Here is a 20,553-nt window from a genome sequence, read left to right as displayed (position 1 = left end):
TTCTCTGTAGCTTTGGAGCCTGTCCTGGAACTAGCTCTTGTGGACCAGGCTGGCCTCGAACTCAGAGATCCGCCTGCCTCTGCCTCCCTAGTGCTAGGGTTAAAGGCATGCACCACCACTGTCTAGCTTATCTGTTTGTATTTTTAACAAAGCAACCATAGCATATTGAGTTGGAGTTTTCAGTAATTTTTTTCTTTTTATTTCTTTTTGGTTCTTCAAGTCAGGGTTTTTCTCTGTAGCACTGTCTGTCCTGGAATTCACTATGTAGACCAGACTGGTCTTGAACTCTCAAGTGCTAAAATAAAAGGCATGCACCACAACTGCCCAACCTAATTTTCAGTAATGTTTAATCTGTATATAATTTATATACTCTTATGTTTTTAAAGGTTAATTTATAATTTTATTATGTTACACATTGGTATTACCCCTCATAGATAACAGTTTTACCTATATTTAAATCTTAGTTCTTAAAGTTATATTGGTGATTTTTGTCTCCTTTTGAATGACATATTTTGTTTTGAATCCTAGAATACTTGTACCAGTGTTTATACAAAAGATAGAACTGCTAAGTGTAAAATTGCAGCCTTAGACCTTCTGATTAAGGTAATTTTATATTTCTAAGTAATATGTTTTTATTGTTAAGTTTGTAACAAAAGTGGAAATTTGAGTTTTGTTGAGGTGGGAGTTTGGGGAGGGTGGAGTTGTGATTATGTAGAGGGCATGTATATTTTGTAGCCACCATCTGGCAGCACAGTGGTGTTTTGTTCTCATATTTTCCTGAGCAGTAAGAGAAGAATTTGAAGTTGTCAGGGTAGTAAAGATAAACTTAGCTGAGAATTTCCTGCTTTCCACTTGTCACACTTGCTGCCTGTGGTGGAATCTGATGCAGTTTATTAGGAGTGCCCAAAGAGCACTCTGTGTTTCACTGAGGTTTTCCTGAAACCCTAGTAGCGAGGGGCTCACTTTCACTTTTAATTTTCTCCCTTTGCATTTCTGGCTTAGAATTGCTTTGGACTTAGTTGGTCTGTGATCTTGAGTGCCTGTGAAGAAATCGTTCTAGCCATGTTACTGCTCTGTGAGAAAGTTGAAATTAAGTTTAGACTGGCTTTCCCTTATGGTATCCTTGATCACTCAAGCCCCACGTCCGTCCTCAGATTTCAGAGCAGGAGTCATTGCCGAGAGACCCAGGGCAAATCTGTAGGAGGCCAGGATTCTGAGGCCTTGTTGAAGTAGAGGTTGGCTTTTGTTTATTTCCTCTTTAGAAAATTCTCATTTGTGTTCTTATAGTTACTTAAGACACTGAGAAGTTCTAGAATCATGGATGAGTTTAAGATTGGAGAATTATTTAACAAGTTCTATGGAGAACTTGCATCAAAATCAAGACTAACTGATACAGGTGAGATGTTATTTTCAAATATTTTCACAAATTAACATTAACGAACCATTAATTTCCTCAGTGAAGGTCTTTTGCTGAAAGAATAGCACAATGGAAGCAAACAAAAGGATTCCTTAAGTATAATTTAACCTATAGAAAGAGATTAAGATAAAACTTGGGGGAGAATTTTATCCAAAACCTAGGTATTTTGTGTTTTACTATAAAATTACTTTAAAAATTTAAAAATACTTTTGTGTAGGTGCAGGTGCATGTTTGAGGTCAGAGCACAGTTGGAGGGAGTTGGTTCTCTCCTTCCTGAGTGGGTTAGGGACTGAGGTTAGGCTCCGTAGCCAGTGCCTTTACTCACTGAGCTATCTGGCTGGCCCTGAAATCATTTTGACTTGATTGTCCTCTATTTTCTTATTCATACATTTATGTTAATTTTACTTATTTAAATGTAGTTTTAGGTTTCATTTATCTGATTTTATTTTTCAGTTTTAGAAAAAATCTATGAGCTCCTGGGAGTATTAGGCGAAGTTCATCCTAGTGAAATGATAAATCATTCAGAAAACCTGTTCCGGGCTTTTCTGGGAGAACTCAAGACCCAGGTATAACCTGACCCTGTCTTATGACAGTATACCTCCATAGTCTTGTTTGTTTGTTTCTCTTTTGTTTTGTTTTCATTTTGTAATATCTTCCTTAAAACTTCCTTTTAGATGACATCAACAGTAAGAGAACCTAGATTTCCTGTTCTAGCTGGCTGTCTAAAAGGGCTGTCCTCGCTTCTGTGCAACTTCACTAAGTCCATGGAGGAAGGTATTGCCAGACTTTGGTTTTCTTTCTAGTACTGAGACCTTGTCTCAAAAGGAAGGACAAATTCTGCTTTATGCTATAACCTAGATAGTAGTGATATCCTAAGACTATTAAGAAATAAGCCAGTCAAAAAACAAAACACAGGGACTGGAGAGATGGCTCAAAGATTAAGAACACCGGCTGCTCTTACAGAGGTTCTGAGTTCAATTCCCAGCAACCACATGGTGGCTCACAACCATCTGTAATGGGGTCTGGTACCCTCTTCTGGCCTGCTGGCATACACTCAGACAAAATATTGTATACATTATATATAAAGAAAAGCTGTCACTTGCAAATTTTGATAGAGTATAAATAGTGTTACGAAGCTTTAACAGCTTTATTTTGTTGTTATTCCCTAGATCCCCAGACTTCAAGGGAGATCTTTGGTTTCGCATTAAGAGCAATCCGTCCACAGGTAGTATTATTTCTCTCTAAGTCTTTCACAGTTCGGACTTGTGATTTTCAAATAATGATTTTTTTTTTCTGCAATAGATCGAGATGAAGCGATACGCTGTGCCCTTGGGTAAGGTTCTTTGTTTAAGAAAATAAGAGTTTAAATTACTTAAGTTAACATCTTGAGTAAGGTTTTGTATAAGTTAGAATGAAGGCAAATACAAAAGTATCTGATGTTTCACATGTCACTATTTACAATGAAGCTTTAAGACTTCATTAATGAAGACTAGTTTAAGCAGTAAACTCTTAACTGGGATCACTTTCACGGTACATGATTTAAACATACATATATTATAGATACATATATGTATACATCTGTATTTGTTAGTGGCTGACTGGATAGCTCAGTGAGGAAAGGTCCTTGACGCCAAGCTTAGCGAACTGAGTTCTATGCCTAGGGCTCATGTAGTGACAGGATAGTGCTGGCTCCTGCAAATTGTCCTTCTGACTTGTGCAGGTGCACACACGCAAATGCAATAATAATTTTTTAAAAAAAGAATACAGATTTACTGTTGGTGTAATTAGAGTCAGTGATCAAAAATATGTTTGAAATCCATGTAGAAAAGAATTATAAATATTTTTTAAAAATGTATGTTAGACTATCATTCAGGAGATTCAAGCTTTATTTTATTATTATTGAGACATAGTTTCGTGTTGCTTAGGGTGACTTTATTCTCTTTTTTCCTTTTTTTTTTTTTTGATTTTTCAAGACAAGGTTTCTCTGTGTAGCTTTGGAGCCTGTCCTGGAACTCGCTCTGTAGACTAGGCTGGTCTCAAACTTTCAGAGATCCGCCTGTCTCTGCCTCCTGAGTACTGGGATTAGAGGTGTGTGCCACCACCCCCAGTGCCTAGGGTGACCTTTAACCTCATTATATAGCTGATGACTTCCATTTTCCTAGTGCTGAGATTACAGGAATGTGTGCCATAACTTGTTATGCTATGCTAACTACCAGACCCAGGGCCTTATACGTGCTAAGCAAGCACTCTACCAGCTGAGCTGCTTCCTCAGCTCATAGGCTGCTTGATTTTGCTGTGAGCTGATGAATCCAGATCCTATTCCTGACCCTGTTTGGTACCAGGTCATGAGCCTAAGTCAGTGTGGAGACTGGGAACATTAGAGGGCACTTTGAGATCACCAGATTATTTTAGGGTAATGTACTGTGTTTGTTTGTGTTTTGAGATGGGTCTCTCTACGTAGGCCTGCCTGTCCTGGAACTTACTGTGTAAACAAGGCTGGGCTCAAAGTCAGAGAGATCTGCTTGCCTCTGCCTCCTGAGTGCTTAAAGGTGTGCATCACTGTGCCTGGCTATATAAAATCTTGAGTATTTTTTTTTTTAACTTTTAGCGTATATAGGAAGCTTTCTTAATTCTCTTTTCTGGCTTTTGTTGACCTGTTTGAAATGGGATGTATTTTGTATTTGCAGCTGGTCTGCGCTTACTTACCCTGCATGCATCTCAATTTAATACCTGCCTTCTGGACAACTATACTACTCTATTTGAAGTACTGTCGAAGTGGTGCAGCCATACAAATGTGGAATTAAAGAAAGCTGCGCATTCAGCTTTGGAGTCCTTCCTGAAACAGGTACTTCAGATTCAACTTTTGTTAAAAGCTTCCCCGAAAGAACTAAATTCGAATCTTGTGCCTGCATATTTGAAAATAGTTGGTAACGTGATCTATTAGTTCCGACAGCATCTGCAGCAGGAAGCTTTGCTATTGCTCTGCCATGAGTGCTAGCTAGACCGAACAAAAGAGCCTGGATGATCTCAGCTCGATCAGAACTCTGTAGGGCATCTTGGCTGGGTGCCGAGGAAGCAGGCACTTTGGCCTGTTTGGAGCAAAGTTTTGCTTGGATCACTGTACAGTGAAAATGGGTTACTGAAAATGGGTTAGTAGGGTCGGGCATAGTGGCATACAACTTTAATCCCAGCATTCAGGAGGCAGAGGCAGGCAGATCTCTGAGTTTGAGACCAACTTGGTCTACATTGCAAATTCCAGGATAGCTAGGGCCACATAGACTGTGAAAGGAAGGGAGGGAGGGAGGGAGGGAGGGAGGGAGGGAGGGAGGGAGGGAGGGAGGGAGGGAGGGAGGGAGGGAGGGAGGGAAGGAAGGAAGGAAGGAAGGAAGGAAGGAAGGAAGGAAGGAAGGAAGGAAGGAAGGGGAAGGGAAGGGAAGGGAAGGGAAGGGAAGGGAAGGGAAGGAAGGAAAGAAAGAAAGGAAAGAAAGAAAGGAAGGATAAGTCATAGTTAACTTCACAGGTTTTGAATGATTGCATAGCTCCTTCTCATACTATGAGAGCTGGTCCTTAGGGAGGAGGCTTCCAGGCTAGGTACAGCTTTATTCCTCCAAATCCTGTGTCTGAAGTATATCATGTTTTAGCAATAGGGACTTACCTTTAGTTTTTTCAATTTCTGGGAGGGCATCAGCAACAGCCTATAAATGCTCTTGGGGTCTCTTGGACTCCTCTGAATGACAATTAAAAATGACTGTTCCCATGCCTAGCTCTGGGATTTCTGTTAGTTTGCGGCTTTGAGAGGGGGAGCACTGTCAGCCTAAGTGGAGTACCTTATTTAAATTGGGTGCCCCTGGCTTTTCAAACATCTGTAGTGTCATTTATCCTTCTCCCCCTATACTGCCCTCCTTTCTACCTTCTTCCATTTTCCCCCTCATAGCATCTGTCTGTTCTACTACCCCTTCTTCAGAGCCCCATACTCCATCCCTAGTCCCTCTTTACTGTATTGGTATCCGTGGTTACTCCAGGTTATATACTCAGATATAAAGATTCTGAACGAAAATCCACAAATAAGACAAAACATGGAGCATTTATCTTTCTGGTTTTTGTTTTTTTGTTACTTAGTGTAATATTTTCTCGTTCTGTCCATTGTCCTGCAAATTTCATTTTCTTTATAACTGAATAGAATCATGTATGAACTACATTATCATTCTCCATTGATCAGCTGAGGACATTTACGTTGTTTCCATTCCTTAGCTCCTGTGACTGGAATGACAGCTAGCGTGACTGAACAAGTATCTGAGGAGCAGATGCCAAGGCCTTTGGGTTTCTGTTAACGTGTCTCTTGAGTGAAAGAAAGGCCAAAGCCAAACCTCTGGTCATATCACAACGATATGTTAAACTTTGTAGGCCAGTATCCAACTTTCCCAAGTGGTTACACCGTTTTATCTTGCCACCAATAATAGTGCACATGAGTCCTAGTTATCCTTTTTCAGCCAGACATGGTTATATTATTTTATTGTGGCTTTAATTTAGCAGTTTAACTGATCATTAGCCATTCTTAAACCTGGCTTTGGCAAGTATTTCTTCCCATATTTTATTCATTTTAAAATTTCATTTGTATGTCTTTGATTGTTAGGGTTTCTTGTTGTTTGTAGGATTTGTGTGAGATAAGCTCTCCCTGTGTATTCCTAGCAGGCCTGAACTGTGTAGACTTTGCTGACCTTTGTTAAAGGCATAGAGATCCGTCTGCGTCTGTCTCCTCAGTACTGTGATTAAGGGTGTGTGCCGCCATCCCCAGCCTTTGTTTATGAGTTTTAAGAGTTTTCTTTTCTTTTTTTCTTTTTTTTGATTTCCGAGACAGGGTTTCTCTGTAGTTTTTTTTGATTCCTGTCCTGGAACTAGCTCTTGTAGACCAGGCTGGCCTCGAACTCACAGAGATCCGCCTGCCTCTGCCTCCCGAGTGCTGGGATTAAAGGCGTGCGCCACCACTGCCCGGCTGGCTGGCTTGATTATTAACTTGGGAAACGTGTTCATAGCATACTTTGTGGAAGAAAAGTTTTTCCAGCAGTATGTGATAATTCCATACCAGATATAATGGCTTTGAGAACAATGAGGGAGCATATTGTTAAGTTAGTAATGGAGGTAGTGGATTTTCTCACTCTGTCTTTGATAGTTGCCTAGATTGTTTACACACTTGAGCAGAGTTTGTGCTAAACTTAGGAATGCTGATTTGAACCCCCATGTTCTTGAACATAGACTGTTGTTTCCTGTTTGTGTTACCTAGTTGTGCTGCCTAGTTTTTATGTCAGCTCGATACAAACTAGGGTCGTCTGGGAAGAAGGGATCATAATTGAGAAAATGCCTCTGTAAGTTTGGTCCTTAGGCAAGTCTGTCGGGCTTTTCTTGATTGATAATTGATGTGGGAAAGCCCAGCTTTTTTTTTTTTTTTTTTTTTTTTTTTTGGTTTTTCGAGACAGGGTTTCTCTGTGGCTTTGGAGCCTGTCCTGGAACTAGCTCTTGTAGACCAGGCTGGTCTCGAACTCACAGAGATCCGCCTGCCTCTGCCTCCCGAGTGCTGGGATTAAAGGCGTGCGCCACCACATCGCCCGGCTGAAAGCCCAGCTTTTTGTGGGCAGTGCCACCCTTGGCCAGGTGGTCCTGGGGTGTATAAGAAAGCAAACAGAGCAAGCCAGCTGAAGAAAACTAGTAAGCAGCACAACTCCATGGCCTCTGCGTCACTTCCTGCCTGCACACTACTGTTCTGTGGGGTTCCTGCCCTGACTCCCCCAGTGATGTGGAGGTGTAAGCTGAAATAAACCCTTTCCTCCAAAAATTGTGTTTGGACATGATGTTTTTCACAGCAGTAGAGTCCCTAAGCAGTAGAGACTAAGACAACAATGATCTCAACTATCTTTTCTCTCATGCACTTAGTTTTAATATCTCTTGTAGCTGAGTCTTAAAAATACCTGAAATGGGTTTGATGGCTTAGTGGGTAAAGATGCCACTAAGTTCAATAACCGGGACACACTCGGTGGGACTGCCATAGTTTGTCTGCCTCCACACAAACACACTGAAGTATGTGTACTGACAAAAAAGTAAATAAATGTAGCTAAGAAAAATATTAAATGTCAAATGCCCTTTTTTATCATCTCCTTTTCCTTTTTCTTAGGAAAAATACATCACATACAAAGTAGCCTTAGCTAAGAAACTGTCTTTTCTTAACCAATGTTAGCTAAGTATATTGAAGCAGAGGGTTCTGACTAAAAGCAATCAAATATAATTATAATATTATATTAATAGTCATATTTGTTTAGGTCCTTTGGTTATTAAATGTTTCTAAAGAGCAAATGTCCTAAAATTACAGATTTCATTTACTGTGGCAGAAGATGCAGAGTTACACAGGAGTCAGCTGCAGTACTTTATGGAACAGTTCTATGGAATCATCAGAAATGCGGATTCGAACAACAAGGAGTTATCCATTGCTATTCGTGGATATGGACTATTTGCAGGAGTATGATTCACTAGTTTACTGTATTTTATGTTTTTGGTTTTGCTTAATTATTTACAGGACTATAACACTGCATTTTTTAAGTAGCGTGTTGTGCTTGTGTTGATATTATTGGTACTTGTTCTACTAACGGTTCAATTTTCAGTGTTTACTGTGTACCACAGTACATGCATTGTCTCAGAGCCCCATAGCTTACTGACAAGATGAGTTATTTGTCTATTTTCTACAAGAAAAAGCCAAGACCAAGAAATGTCAGCTAACTTATTAAAAGCTACCCTGAATTGGTAGAAAAAAAGACATAAGTTTTATTTAGGGTTGATACATGTCTATAATTTTTCAGTGCAAGAAACAGGCAAGGGAATTAATAGTTTGTGGCCAGCCTGAACTATATAGAACTCTAGGTCAGCCTAAGTCATCTAAACACATTTAGGAGATGGTTAACAACCTAAAAGTTCAGATACTAGCAAACAAATAAAACTCCACATAAATTAAGTTCTGGATGCTAGAAACATTATACTTTCATTTTGTACTCTGCAGCCCACTATTATACAGTAAAACTGTGGTTTTCACTTAAAGTTTTAGACAGATGCTCTTAGGACAGAAAGACGTATTTAAGAAGACAGCTGTATTCCAACCTATAATCCAAGCTTCAGGAAGCTAAGAACAGCCTGGGTTGCATACTAAATTCAAAGATAGCATACGCTGTATTCACCAACTCCCACCATCCCATAAAAGATACTATGAATAACTTCAGTTATTTCTGTGATAATTTGCTTCTAAGAAAACTTTTTCCATCAGTATCTTCTTTCTTATTCTTCTTTCTTTCTCCTCTTCATTCTCTTGTCTTTTATTCTTCATCTCTATTTGTTTGCTGTTTGCAGTTCTAACTCAGAGACAAGATAAGGCAGTGTGTGAGAAGTCTCCTGCTAGAGTGACAAGCCTTACAGGGCCACTGCATAGCGAGGCCTGCCTTTTAAACAGAGCCTAGAACATGTTAACAATGTGTACAAGTAACTCTTTAAGGTGGGAATATACATTTTTATGAAAAGCATAAGATACAATATTTTTTGTACAATAAGATAAGTAAACAGCTTGCTAATATTCAGCAGTTTAAATTGCTTGGTAATATTCAGCAGTTTATAATCATGTGTCATAACATGACATTTTAAGTGCCTTTGTTTTGATGCTGATAACATTTCTGTTTTGCCTTTCCTAAAGCCTTGCAAGATTATAAATGCTAAAGATGTTGACTTCATGTATGTTGAACTCATTCAGCGCTGTAAACAGATGTTCCTCACCCAGACTGAAGCCAGTGAGGATCATGTTTACCAGATGCCGAGTTTCCTCCAGTCTATTGCAAGTGTCCTGCTTTACCTTGACACAGTAAGTAAATGGTTACACCAAATATGGTTGTAATGAAAAGCACATGATTTCTTGGTTCAGTTATCAGCTGTGGAGCTCCTTGATAACAATATAAAATAAATGGATAATTCACCAGAAGCTTGCTTGGAGATACTAATTTTAATTTTTCCAGACAGCAAAATTTAACAAGCACCTAATACAACTGCTAATTCTTGAAACCAACAGCATTGCTTATATCTAATCAGCTATTCCAAAAATTTATTAGTATTTCTTCTGACATTAGTAAAAATCTCAAAGGACTGGTAAGCAACTATTAATGAAAGTTGTGTTTGTAGGCTAACACCATAGGTGCTGTCTTAGACCCGCACAGGTAGCTGGAAAGAAGGTATGGGAAGAAGTGAGGCTGCCGGAACTGTCAAGGGTTACTCTTACTTCTGGCCCCATATTGGCTCCAAGACTGCAAAGTAGCACAGAGGCTTGGGGGAGGCAGTAAAGGAGGCGGGACTCGCAGGAATTGTAGCTAGTGGAACCAGAGTGTAGCTCTGGTGGGCATCAGGAACTAGGGGTGTCTTGATTGTCAGATTGTTTAACCAGGTTTGGAATGCCACAGTTCTGAGCCAGGAACTTTGCGATTGTATTGTATAAAGTAAACCCAAGTAGGAACTATAGCATGATGTGTGTGGGAGTGGAAGGACAGAACCGCTTGCTCTACAAGGAATTTTGAGTCGTATGTTGGTACCCATGTAAACCCCACAACATTTTATTTAGTATTTGTTTCAATAGATTTTTGTTGTTATTATCTAAAACAGGTTTACTAAAACTATTTCCTTTCGTGATTCCTTTTTGTAAGGGAAATTTTGATGCAATCCTGGGTATATTAAATAGTTCTATAAATCAAACACTTTCTGATAATAAAGCATAGCTAAATTTATCCTAAAATAATTCTTTAGCTTCTGTTTAGTTTAATCATTTATTAAAGATGAAAGCAAATTTACATACTAATGAGATGGATTCCTTATACATAAAGATTTAAATCCTGGTTGACTATTTGCTGCTGTAGGATGAACAGTATCTTCAATATTTTTCAGAGTTGATAAATGGTTCTTTCTATATCTACCAGTTCTGAGAAGGCTTCTTGACATAAATGTGTAGCCCAAAATAGTAGAAGTATATTTAGGGTCGTTTCAGACCTGGAAATAATGTCCTAATGGCAACCATAATTCTTTTTTTTTTTTTTTTTTTTTTTTGGTTTTTCGAGACAGGGTTTCTCTGTGGCTTTGGAGCCTGTCCTGGAACTAGCTCTTGTAGACCAGGCTGGTCTCGAACTCACAGAGATCCGCCTGCCTCTGCCTCCCAAGTGCTGGGATTAAAGGCGTGCGCCACCACCGCCCGGCTCATTTAATGATTTTTATAGTGAACCTTAAGTCAGGAACTTAAGCAGAAGTTTTGTGTTGTTTTTCTTCTTTTTAAAGATTTTATTTATGTTTGTATCTTTTATGAATATGTACCATGTGTTTGCCTGGGGCTCAGGGAGTCCAAAAGAATATACCAGATCCCCCGAAACTAGAAAGACAGTTATGAGTTACTACATGGGCTCTGGGAACCAAACACTCTGTAAGAGCAGCAAGTGTTTCCAAGTGCTGAGTCATGTCTCCAGCTTCAGACAGCATCTTTTAAAGTCAAACATTCTAACACAATATCATTTAAAGATACAGCAGTTTACTACTTATTTGCTGAGGGATGATGGAAAAAATGTTTAAAAAATTTTAAATTTTAAAAAAACAGTTTTTTCTTTAAGAAGAAAACAACACATTTTTGAATTTGAACTAAAGTGTTTCATGACACAGAGTGTGTGTTCAGAACCTAGGATGTGGTAAAGTCATGTGCTACAGCATAGGAAAGCAGCTCTAGAAACACCTTGATTCTTCACTTCTTAATTTTGTTAAAAATTTATTTTATGGCCGGGCGGTGGTGGCGCACGCCTTTAATCCCAGCACTTGGGAGGCAGAGGCAGGCGGATCTCTGTGAGTTCGAGACCAGCCTGGTCTACAAGAGCTAGTTCCAGGACAGGCTCCAAAGCCACAGAGAAACCCTGTCTCGAAAAACCAAAAAAAAAAAAAAAATTATTTTATGGGGGCTGGAGAGATGGCTCAGCGGTTAAGAGCATTGCCTGATCTTCCAAAGGTCTTGAGTTCAATTCCCAGCAGCCACATGGTGGCTCACAACCATCTGTAATGAGGCCCTCTTCTGGCCTTCAGGCATACATGCAGAAAGAATATTGTTTACATAATAAATAAATAAATAAATAAATAAATAAATATTTTAAAAAATATTTTATGTGTGGGTGTTTCGCTGCATGTGTGTCTAAGCACCGTGTGCATGTCTTGTGCACCAGAGGCCCGAAGGGGGCACTAGATCCCTTGAGCTGCCATGTGGGTGCTGGGGATGGATCTCACTCTGGAAGAGCACCATTGCTCTTCAACTCTGAGACATCTCTCCAGCTCCATACCGCATGTTCTTTATATGTTTGATTTTTTTAAATTAACTTTTAATCTGGATATTTGAAAATATCTTACTATTCTAATATATCTCATGATATATCGATTCTGTTATATCCCCATAGTTGATGGAATGACCCCATATTGGATTATAACACACAATTGAAGAAACTGGAGTTGCGTATATTCTGTGGATCTGAACTCAGGTCCTCACTCACTTTATTGACTGAACTATCTTCCCAGCTCCAATATGTTAGGTATCCTATAGTAGATTTATGGACAATAATAATTTTAAAAAACAACAACAGAAAAATAAAACAAAAGAAGCTGGAATCTAGAGTAGAAAAAATAAGTGTTAACTTTTCTATCCTTCTAAAAGATTCTCGTTGCTACTTAGGATACAATTGTGCTGTAAATACCACTCAGTTTATTATGATTTATTGTGCTAGCTGCAACAGTAAGTGTTAAGTTTGATAGCTAAGATTACAAGTCAGTTTTCATTTACCTGTGGCTACTTGAGTTCTAATAAATTTGAGTATATATATATATATATATATATATATATATATATATATATTGTTCTTATATTTAGTCCCTGTTCTAATTTTGAGTTTTTTCTCCATATTTGTTAGGTTCCTGAAGTATATACTCCCGTTCTGGAACATCTCTTGGTGGTACAGATAGACAGTTTCCCTCAGTACAGCCCCAAAATGCAGCTGGTTTGTTTTAAAGCAATAGTAAAAGTCTTCCTGGCCTTAGCGGAAAAAGGGCCAGTTCACTGGAATTTCATTAGTACTGTGGGTAAGCTTGCCATTTTTGTTCTTATTGTGGTGAATGCTAAAGGACTTAGCCTGTTAGTTGATATATTCATGGAAAATCTGCTTCCCTAATTTTTTGAGTACTTAGTAGTTTTTAGAGAACTTTTCAATTGGATGAATCAAAATCTTTTTCATTATTAGAATTTAGAATCAGTGGTACCTACTATTCTTCTTTAAACAGAATGTTTTGCCAGGAGGTAGTGGCGCACACCTTTAATCCCAGCACTTGGAAGGCAGAGACAGGCAGATCTCTGTGAGTTTGAGGCCAGCATAGTCTGCAAAGTGAGTTCCAGGACAGGCTCTAAAACTACAGAGAAACCCTGTTTTGAAAAAAAAAAAGAAGAAAAAACCCCACACATTCTTTCATTTATTTATTTTTTGACAATTTCAAGGCATGTAAGCAATGTCTTAGTTACTGTTGTATTTCTGTGAAGAAACACGGTGACCAAGGGTACCTATAAAAGAGAACTTACAGTTTCGGAGTTAGTCCACGATCTTCATGGCGGGGAGCATGGTGGCAGACAGGCAGGAATGGTGCTGAAGCAGAATCTAAGAGCTCACATCTGATCCACAAGTTTAGTCAGAGAGGGGACTGGGGCCTGGCAAGGGATTTTGAAGCCTCAAACCACACCTTCTCCAACAAGGCCACACCTAATCCTTCCCACACATTTCTACTATCTGGGGACCAAACATCCAAACATGAATGAGCCTGTGGGTGCCATTCGTATTTAAACCACCACAACCCCAGCTCTTCCTCCCTCTCACACTAACTCCTTCATGTTCTCTATTTTGTTGTTAATAGCCCACTGGGTCCAATTGGTGCAGCCTGTTGCAGTGCTGACTAATCTTGTTGACTGGATTCTGTGCAGTGGTAATAGCTGCAGTGAGTTTGTAGATGCAGTGGCCATGCCATGTCTGGAGGACAGCACTTCATAGCACTCCCGCACTCCTGCACATTCTCTAGCCCTTACATCCATTTCACCCTTCTTCCAAGATGTTCCCTAAGCCTTGAGTAGTGGTGGTGATGATGTTTAAGGCTGAGAGCTTAATAATTGTTAATTATCGGCAGCTTGACTGGTTATGAGTCTCTGCATTAACTGGTGCCTGCTGCAGAGAGACATTTCTCTATACAAATCCAGGTAAGATGCAGTGCATCCAGAGTCGTGCGGCGTAGACAAGCATAAGTATTTAAAAGACAGTTTTAGAATATGTACATTTAGCACAGTAACAGTAGTAGAGCTTTCTCCAGGACCTGCGCAATGGACATTTGCCAAGAAACCTTTTTCTTTAAGCATCTTTGACTTCTGAATTTGTTCTTATTTTATTTTAGACAATATCTCCCTGTGTAGCCTGGGCTAACTTTGAGCTCCACAGTTGTCCAGCCTCTACTTCCCATATGCTGGGATTATACATGTGTGGTTTTTTTTTTTGGTTTTTTTTTTTTTTTTTTTTTTTTTGGTTTTTTGAGACAGGGTTTCTCTGTGGTTTTGGAACCTGTCCTGGAACTAGCTCTTGTAGACCAGGCTGCCCTTGAACTCACAGAGATCCACCTGCCTCTGCCTCCCGAGTGCTGGGATTAAAGGCGTGCGCCACCATCGCCCGGCTATACATGTGTGTTATCGTACCCACTTTGGTTTCTGATTCTCAGAAGTTCGTAATTTAAAACTAAAGATATTAAAAAATTTCAAAAAAATTAAGAGGCAAAATTTTTTTATTGAGTGATTGTGTTTCTCAATGTTTCCTTCATTATTCTTTCATTTTCTTCATTTTCAGTGCATCAAGGTTTAATTAGAATATGTTCTAAACCAGTGGTCCTTCAAAAGGTAAATTTTGAATCTAAGGTTTCAAAAACTAGTGTTATTACTGGATGTTAGAAACAGTGTTTTAGGCCGGGCGGTGGTGGCGCACGCCTTTAATCCCAGCACTTGGGAGGCAGAGGCAGGCGGATCTCTGTGAGTTCGAGACCAGCCTGGTCTACAAGAGCTAGTTCCAGGACAGGCTCCAAAACCACAGAGAAACCCTGTCTCGAAAAACCAAAAAAAAAAAAAAAAAAAAGAAACAGTGTTTTAGGCCGGGCGGTGGTGGTGTACTCCTTTAATCCCAGCATGAGGAAGGCAGAGGCAGACGGATCTCTGTGAGTTTGAGGCTAGCCTGGTCTACAGAATTAGTTCTAGGACTGCCAAGGCTATACTGAGAAACCCTGTCTTGAAAAATTAAAAAGAAAGAAAAGAAACAGTGTTTAGCATGTAAATGTATTAAAACCTTTCTCTGTTTTAACTTTCACTACCCCTTTCTTGAGAGTCTCCAGTATGCCATGTTGGCCCATGCTGGCTTTGAACTTGACATGTAGCCAAGGATCACTTTGAACTCCCAATATTCTTTCCTGTAATTCATAAATGCTAGGATTATAGGTGTGCACCAGTATGCCACATTTATGTAGTGCTGGGGATTGAAGTCAGGATTTGTGCATACTAGGTGAGCAATCTGCCAATCAAGCCACATTTCCAGCTAATTCATGTCTTATGTTTTGAAATTTTTCATGTATAAAACCAACCTGTTAGATGAATATACTTCTAAGGAATAAAATTATGTTACATACATTTTATAACATGAATTCTAATTATTCTCAATAAAAACCCAGAGTGAGATATTAGGGGGTGAAAGCTGAGAGATGGCGAAGCAGAAGAGCCAGCCGCTAGAGAGACCTTCTACTTCTACCAATGCTCGGACTGCAGGGTTGATCCTGTCCTCAGACTGTGTCCTCAGGCTGCATGTCCAGGCTGCATGTCCAGGCTGCATCTGTCTCCACCGCACCTCGGACTGCACTGAGCTCTTGTCTGCTCTCACTTTATATTCCTCTCTGCGCAGCCATATCCCTTCCAGTATCCACCTCCCTAGTGCTGGAATTAGAGGTTTAGGATTCCCAAATACTGGGATTAAAGGTGTGAACAATCACCGCCTGGCCTCTATGTCTTACCTCTATACTCTGATCTTCAGACAAGCTTTATTTGTTTAACACCAAATATCACTGCAACACTTTAAATTTTTTCTTCTAGTGTGTGCGCGTGCACGTGTGCACACATGTGCATGTGTGTGTGTGCATGCTTGTGGAGATCAGAAGAAACACTCTTCTACCATATGGGTTCCAGGAATCGAACACAGGTCATCAGGCTTGCTAGCAAATGCCTTTACCTGCTGAGGCATCTTCCTGTTCCTGTTACCTACATCTTTACAAAGAAAGCTGTTTTTTCTCTTATAATCTAGGAAACATAAAAATGTGTAGAATTTAGAGGCGCATGAATGGAATGAGAGATTGGATCACATAAGAGGAGGGATGATTTGTAGTGGACTTAAAAGGTGCATTAAAGCTACATTTATTGACTACAGATACTGACTTAACCTTTTTAGTCTTAGTTTAGAAAATTCTGTTGTGTTCTGACAGCAGCTGCCTCATGTGTCTACCAGTTAATAATGGGTTGTTTTCTTCCTCTCCAGGATGTTGAGTCCAAGTCTGATAACCAATGGGCCTCAGGGGAAGTCAGAACGGGCAAGTGGAAAGTGCCCACGTACAAAGACTATGTGGATCTTTTTCAGCATCTTTTAAGCTGTGACCAGATGACGGTAAAAATTTTAAATGTGTATATTTTTATTACCCTCCCTTATCTGGGAACTTGCCACATATTATTGTGGCAGTCAGAGGACAAATTTTAAGAGTCAGTTTTCTCCTTTCACTGAGATCAAACTCAGAGATCAAAGTCAGGTTGCAAGGCTGGGGACAAAGGCCTTTTTTTTTTTTTTTTTTTTTTACTTAGCCATCTCTCTAACCTTTTTGTGGTTGTTGTTCTGTTTTTTTTTTGTTTGTTTGTTTTTGTTTTTTGTTTTTTGAAAGAGGGTCTAATGTGGCTCAAACTTTCTACATAACTAAGAATCACCTTGAACTCCTGTTAAAATTTCAAAGCTAGCCAGGTGGTGGTGGCACACGCCTTTAATCCGAGCACTCGGGAGGCAGAGGCAGGTGGATCTCTGTGAGTTCGAGGCCAGCCTGGTCTAGAAGAGCTAGTTCCAGGACAGGCTCCAAAGCCACAGAGAAACCCTATCTCAAAAAAACAAACAAGCAAAAAGCTATTAAAGTACTCTATTTCTCTTCTTTATTAAGAGACTCCACTAAATCAATACAAACCAAAACCAAGCAGACAAGACACCATGTCTCAGAAACACAAAACAAAACATCTCCATAGTTACAGTGGTGTCTTTCTCAGGGTATCTGTGCTGTGATAAACACTGTGGCCAAAAACAGCTTGGGGAGGAAAGGGTTTATTTCATGTGACATTTCCTCATCATAGTCCGTCCCTGAGGGAAGTTAGGACAGGGACCTGCAGGCAGGAAGCAGAGCAGAGGTCATGAAGGCTGCTTACTGGCTTGCTACTCGTGGCTTATTCAGCCTTCTTTTTTATATGGTACATGTCCACTTATGCAGGGGTGGTCCTGCCCACAGTTATCTGGGCCCTCCCACTATATCAGTTATAAATCAAGAAAATGCCCTATGTACAGATTTGCCTACAGGCCAGTCCTTTGTAGACATTTTCTCAATTACAATTCCTTCTTCCCAGATGACCCTAGCTTGCATCAAGTTGATATAAAAACTAGTAAGAACAGATGTAAGACTTTTCAGGATTTTGCTTTACTAACTTTCAAAAGTTCTTAAAGCATATTTAAAATAGTGTAAGTCAAGGCAATTGAAAGTAAAACCAGAAGTAGGTGAAATGAGGGCTAGTGATATCACTCAGTACTAGCATTTGTCTAACGTGCAAACAAATCCTGGTTTTGTTCTTCAGCATTGCAAAAGTAAAATAGTTTTAAAAATCTTCCTCATAGCAGGATGGTTATGGTCCTTCTCTCTCCCCCACTTAGTCTGCCCCTCTTTCTTTAGCTATTTCTTTCTCTGTCTTTCCCTTCTTCTCTGCTCCCCCACCCACGCTCTTCCTCCTGGGAATTAAACCCAGGGCCTCGAGTGTGCTAAGCACATTTTTTCACTGTTGTGTTTGCTGAGTGGATAAATCCAGTTCATTTAATAATCCTGAGGGGTTGGTGTGCATTAGTTACTTACATTGTTGGACCCTAGAGTCCAGTCACCAAGGAGGAGGAGTCGCCCTCCAGAGACAGTCTCTCACCACCACAGCTGATGTAAAAGCATGAGGATTTTATTAAAACTGTCATGACAGGGTCTTTCAGCACTAGAGGCCAGAAAGACCCCAAATCGCTGGTATAGGCTATTTTTAAAACAATAAGCCACAGAAGGAAGGGGGGCGTTTGGGGGTTGTTCTTTAACTATTATGACTGGCTTATTTAAAAAAGGCTATTACCAATAATTGGCTGGAGAGTGGTTGCCAGATCAGATGAGGTAAGGGAAACTTCTGAGGGTCACTTTGCCCCTTTCCCTGGGACTGAGTCAAAACAGCAGTAACTGAGTCAACAGCTAAGTGTTATCTTGCCCCTATTCAGGGAGATGGAAAGTTCCCAACATCTCAGTTTGTGCATGCATAGCTGCTATGCCCTTGGTTCCCAGGGGAGGAAGGGAAGTACTGAGAGGGTTCAGAAATGGCTTCAGAATTGTTTTAAAGTTTTACCACATCACTTGTATTAGAATAATGCCTCTGTGTAATACATCCTGGTCTACAGAACAAGTTCCAGGACGGGCTCCAAAGTTAAGCAAAGAAAGACTTATCTTGGGCTGGAGAGATGGCTCAGCGGTTAAGAGCACCGGCTGCTCTTCCAGAGGTCCTGAGTTCAATTCCCAGCACCCACATGGTGGCTCATGCCCATCTACAACGGGATCTGATGCCCTCTTCTGACACGCAGGTGTACATGCGGAGTACTCATACATAAAATTAAAGTTTAAAAAAAATTTAAAAAAAAAAAAAAGAAAGAAAGACTTATCTTTTTTGTTTGTTTGTTTGTTTGTTTTTGAGACAGGGTTTCTGTGTGTAGCAGCCCAGCTGTCCTGGTTTAGCTCTGTAGACCAGACTGGCCTTGAACTCACAGAGATCCTCCAGCCTCTGCCTCAGAAGCACTGGGATTAAAGGCACGTGCCACTACTACTCCTGCACAGATTTGAAGTCTTTAAATTTTCTTTATTTACAGGATTTTATTTTAGCAGATGAAACATTTCTCTTTGTGAATTCCTCCCTTAAAAGTTTGAATCATTTACTCTATGATGAATTTATAAGATCAGTTTTGAAGATTGTGGAAAAATTGGATCTTACACTGGAGAAACAGACCGTTGGAGAGCATGAGGTTAGAAATTTTTTTCAACAATAATTTTGCATTGTTTAAATCCCAACTCTTTGCATGCTCAGGACCATAGTACATCTCTAAGGGAGAAATGAAAATGGGATTCTTTGCAATGATATGTGCCATAGATACTTTTCTGTTGCATATAATCCAATGCATAGAATGTGTTACCAACAGATTATTCAAAAAGTGATTTGTATGCATAGTATGTTCAAACATTTTTTTACTCAGGTGTGGTACCACTTGTCTGTTAACAGCATATGAGAAGGCAGGAAGATGATGAGTTCAAGGCAAGCCTGGGTTACCAAATGAGAATCTGTCTCAGTAAACCTACATGTGGCCAGCACTCATGCTAGGTCGCTCACAACTACCTGTAGTTCCACCTCCAGGGAATCCAGCACCCTCTTTTGGCCTCTACAGGCACCCATACATACATAATATATCATAGGCAGAAACACACAAATGAAAGTAAAAATAAGTCTATTTTTAAGACTATTCAGCTAAGCCCTTGAGGACTCAATTATGTCTTCCTCACATCTGCATTCTTTCCTTATAAGTCAGTTCTATGTGACAATTTCATTGGAACGCTATTTGTTGAATGATGTGTTAAATGGAACAATTCTTGCTTTGGGACAATTTTTCAGGACGGAAGCACAACTGCTGTTTGGGTGATCCCAACTTCAGATCCAGCTGCTAATTTGCAACCTACTAAACCAAAAGACTTTTCAGCTTTCATTAACCTGGTGGAGTTTTGCAGGTATTTTGTAGAATTTTAATTCTTTAAGAATGTATCAGTTTATTACCCCTAACAGAAGTGACCTCTTATATAAATGTAAGAGTTGAAATCATCAAAAATTGCTTCTTTCAACCTTTAAAATATTCTTAGCAGAGAATGTATCAGTTTATTACCCCTAACAGAAGTGACCTCTTATATAAATGTAAGAGTTGAAATCATCAAAAATTGCTTCTGTCAACCTTTAAAATATTCTTAGCAGTTTAGACTTAGCTTTTTTTTTTTCTCTGAAAAGTTGGAAGACCTCAGGCAGGAAAAAAGGAGCATATATATCTTTAAAGGTGTTACAGTGTCAAAAAATGTGATAAGTGAAATTGTCCATCATTCTTAATATCTCATAATTTTAAAGCTAAATAAGAATTAATAGGACGAAAATTTTTTCCTTAAATATTTTGTTTTTATAGGGAGATTCTTCCTAAGAAACAAATAAGACTTTTTGAGCCATGGGTATACTCATTTGCATATGAGTTAATTTTACAGTCTACACGGTTGCCACTCATCAGTGGTTTCTACAAATTACTTTCTATTGCAGTGAAAAATGCCAGGAAAATAAAATATTTTGAGGTAAGTGTTTCTGGGGACCTGAACAATTGTTACGTTTCTTTTAAACTTCTTGTATAAGCTTACAGGGAGGGTGCTTATAAAATGTGTGCGTATGGTATATGTAGTTTTAAAGTCTAGTTTACTTTTTTATTTCTTAAAGATTTATTTATTTATCTTATATGTGAGTGCTCTGTCTGCATGTATGCATGTTTTTATGCCAGAAGAGGGCACTAGATCTCATTACGGATGGTTGTGATCCACCATGTGGTTGTTGGGAAGTGAACCCAGGACCTCTAGAAGAGCAACCAAGTGCTCTTAACCACTGA

At 39.5% G+C, this 20,553-nt stretch overlaps 1 protein-coding gene across 2 annotated transcripts in view; it reads left to right on the top strand.

The window, feature by feature from the left end:
- Prkdc (protein kinase, DNA-activated, catalytic subunit) overlaps positions 1-20,553 on the top strand; it is a 159,348-nt gene that overhangs the window by 3,726 nt on the left and 135,069 nt on the right. For both annotated transcript variants that reach the window (XM_057764247.1, XM_057764248.1), the window contains exons 4-18: positions 529-603; positions 1,288-1,396; positions 1,871-1,983; positions 2,092-2,191; positions 2,587-2,642; positions 2,720-2,750; positions 4,105-4,262; positions 7,779-7,925; positions 9,141-9,305; positions 12,415-12,583; positions 14,374-14,423; positions 16,096-16,221; positions 18,742-18,894; positions 19,536-19,648; positions 20,089-20,248. In XM_057764247.1, coding sequence (XP_057620230.1) covers positions 529-603; positions 1,288-1,396; positions 1,871-1,983; positions 2,092-2,191; positions 2,587-2,642; positions 2,720-2,750; positions 4,105-4,262; positions 7,779-7,925; positions 9,141-9,305; positions 12,415-12,583; positions 14,374-14,423; positions 16,096-16,221; positions 18,742-18,894; positions 19,536-19,648; positions 20,089-20,248 — 1,725 coding nt within the window. The remainder of the gene's footprint in view (positions 1-528; positions 604-1,287; positions 1,397-1,870; positions 1,984-2,091; positions 2,192-2,586; positions 2,643-2,719; positions 2,751-4,104; positions 4,263-7,778; positions 7,926-9,140; positions 9,306-12,414; positions 12,584-14,373; positions 14,424-16,095; positions 16,222-18,741; positions 18,895-19,535; positions 19,649-20,088; positions 20,249-20,553) is intronic.

Source organism: Chionomys nivalis, chromosome 3, assembly GCF_950005125.1.
Source record: "Chionomys nivalis chromosome 3, mChiNiv1.1, whole genome shotgun sequence".
In the NCBI taxonomy this organism is placed as follows: Eukaryota; Metazoa; Chordata; class Mammalia; order Rodentia; family Cricetidae; genus Chionomys; species Chionomys nivalis.
Note: the sequence above shows the minus strand (reverse complement) of the source record. Positions and strands in the feature narration are given on the sequence as shown.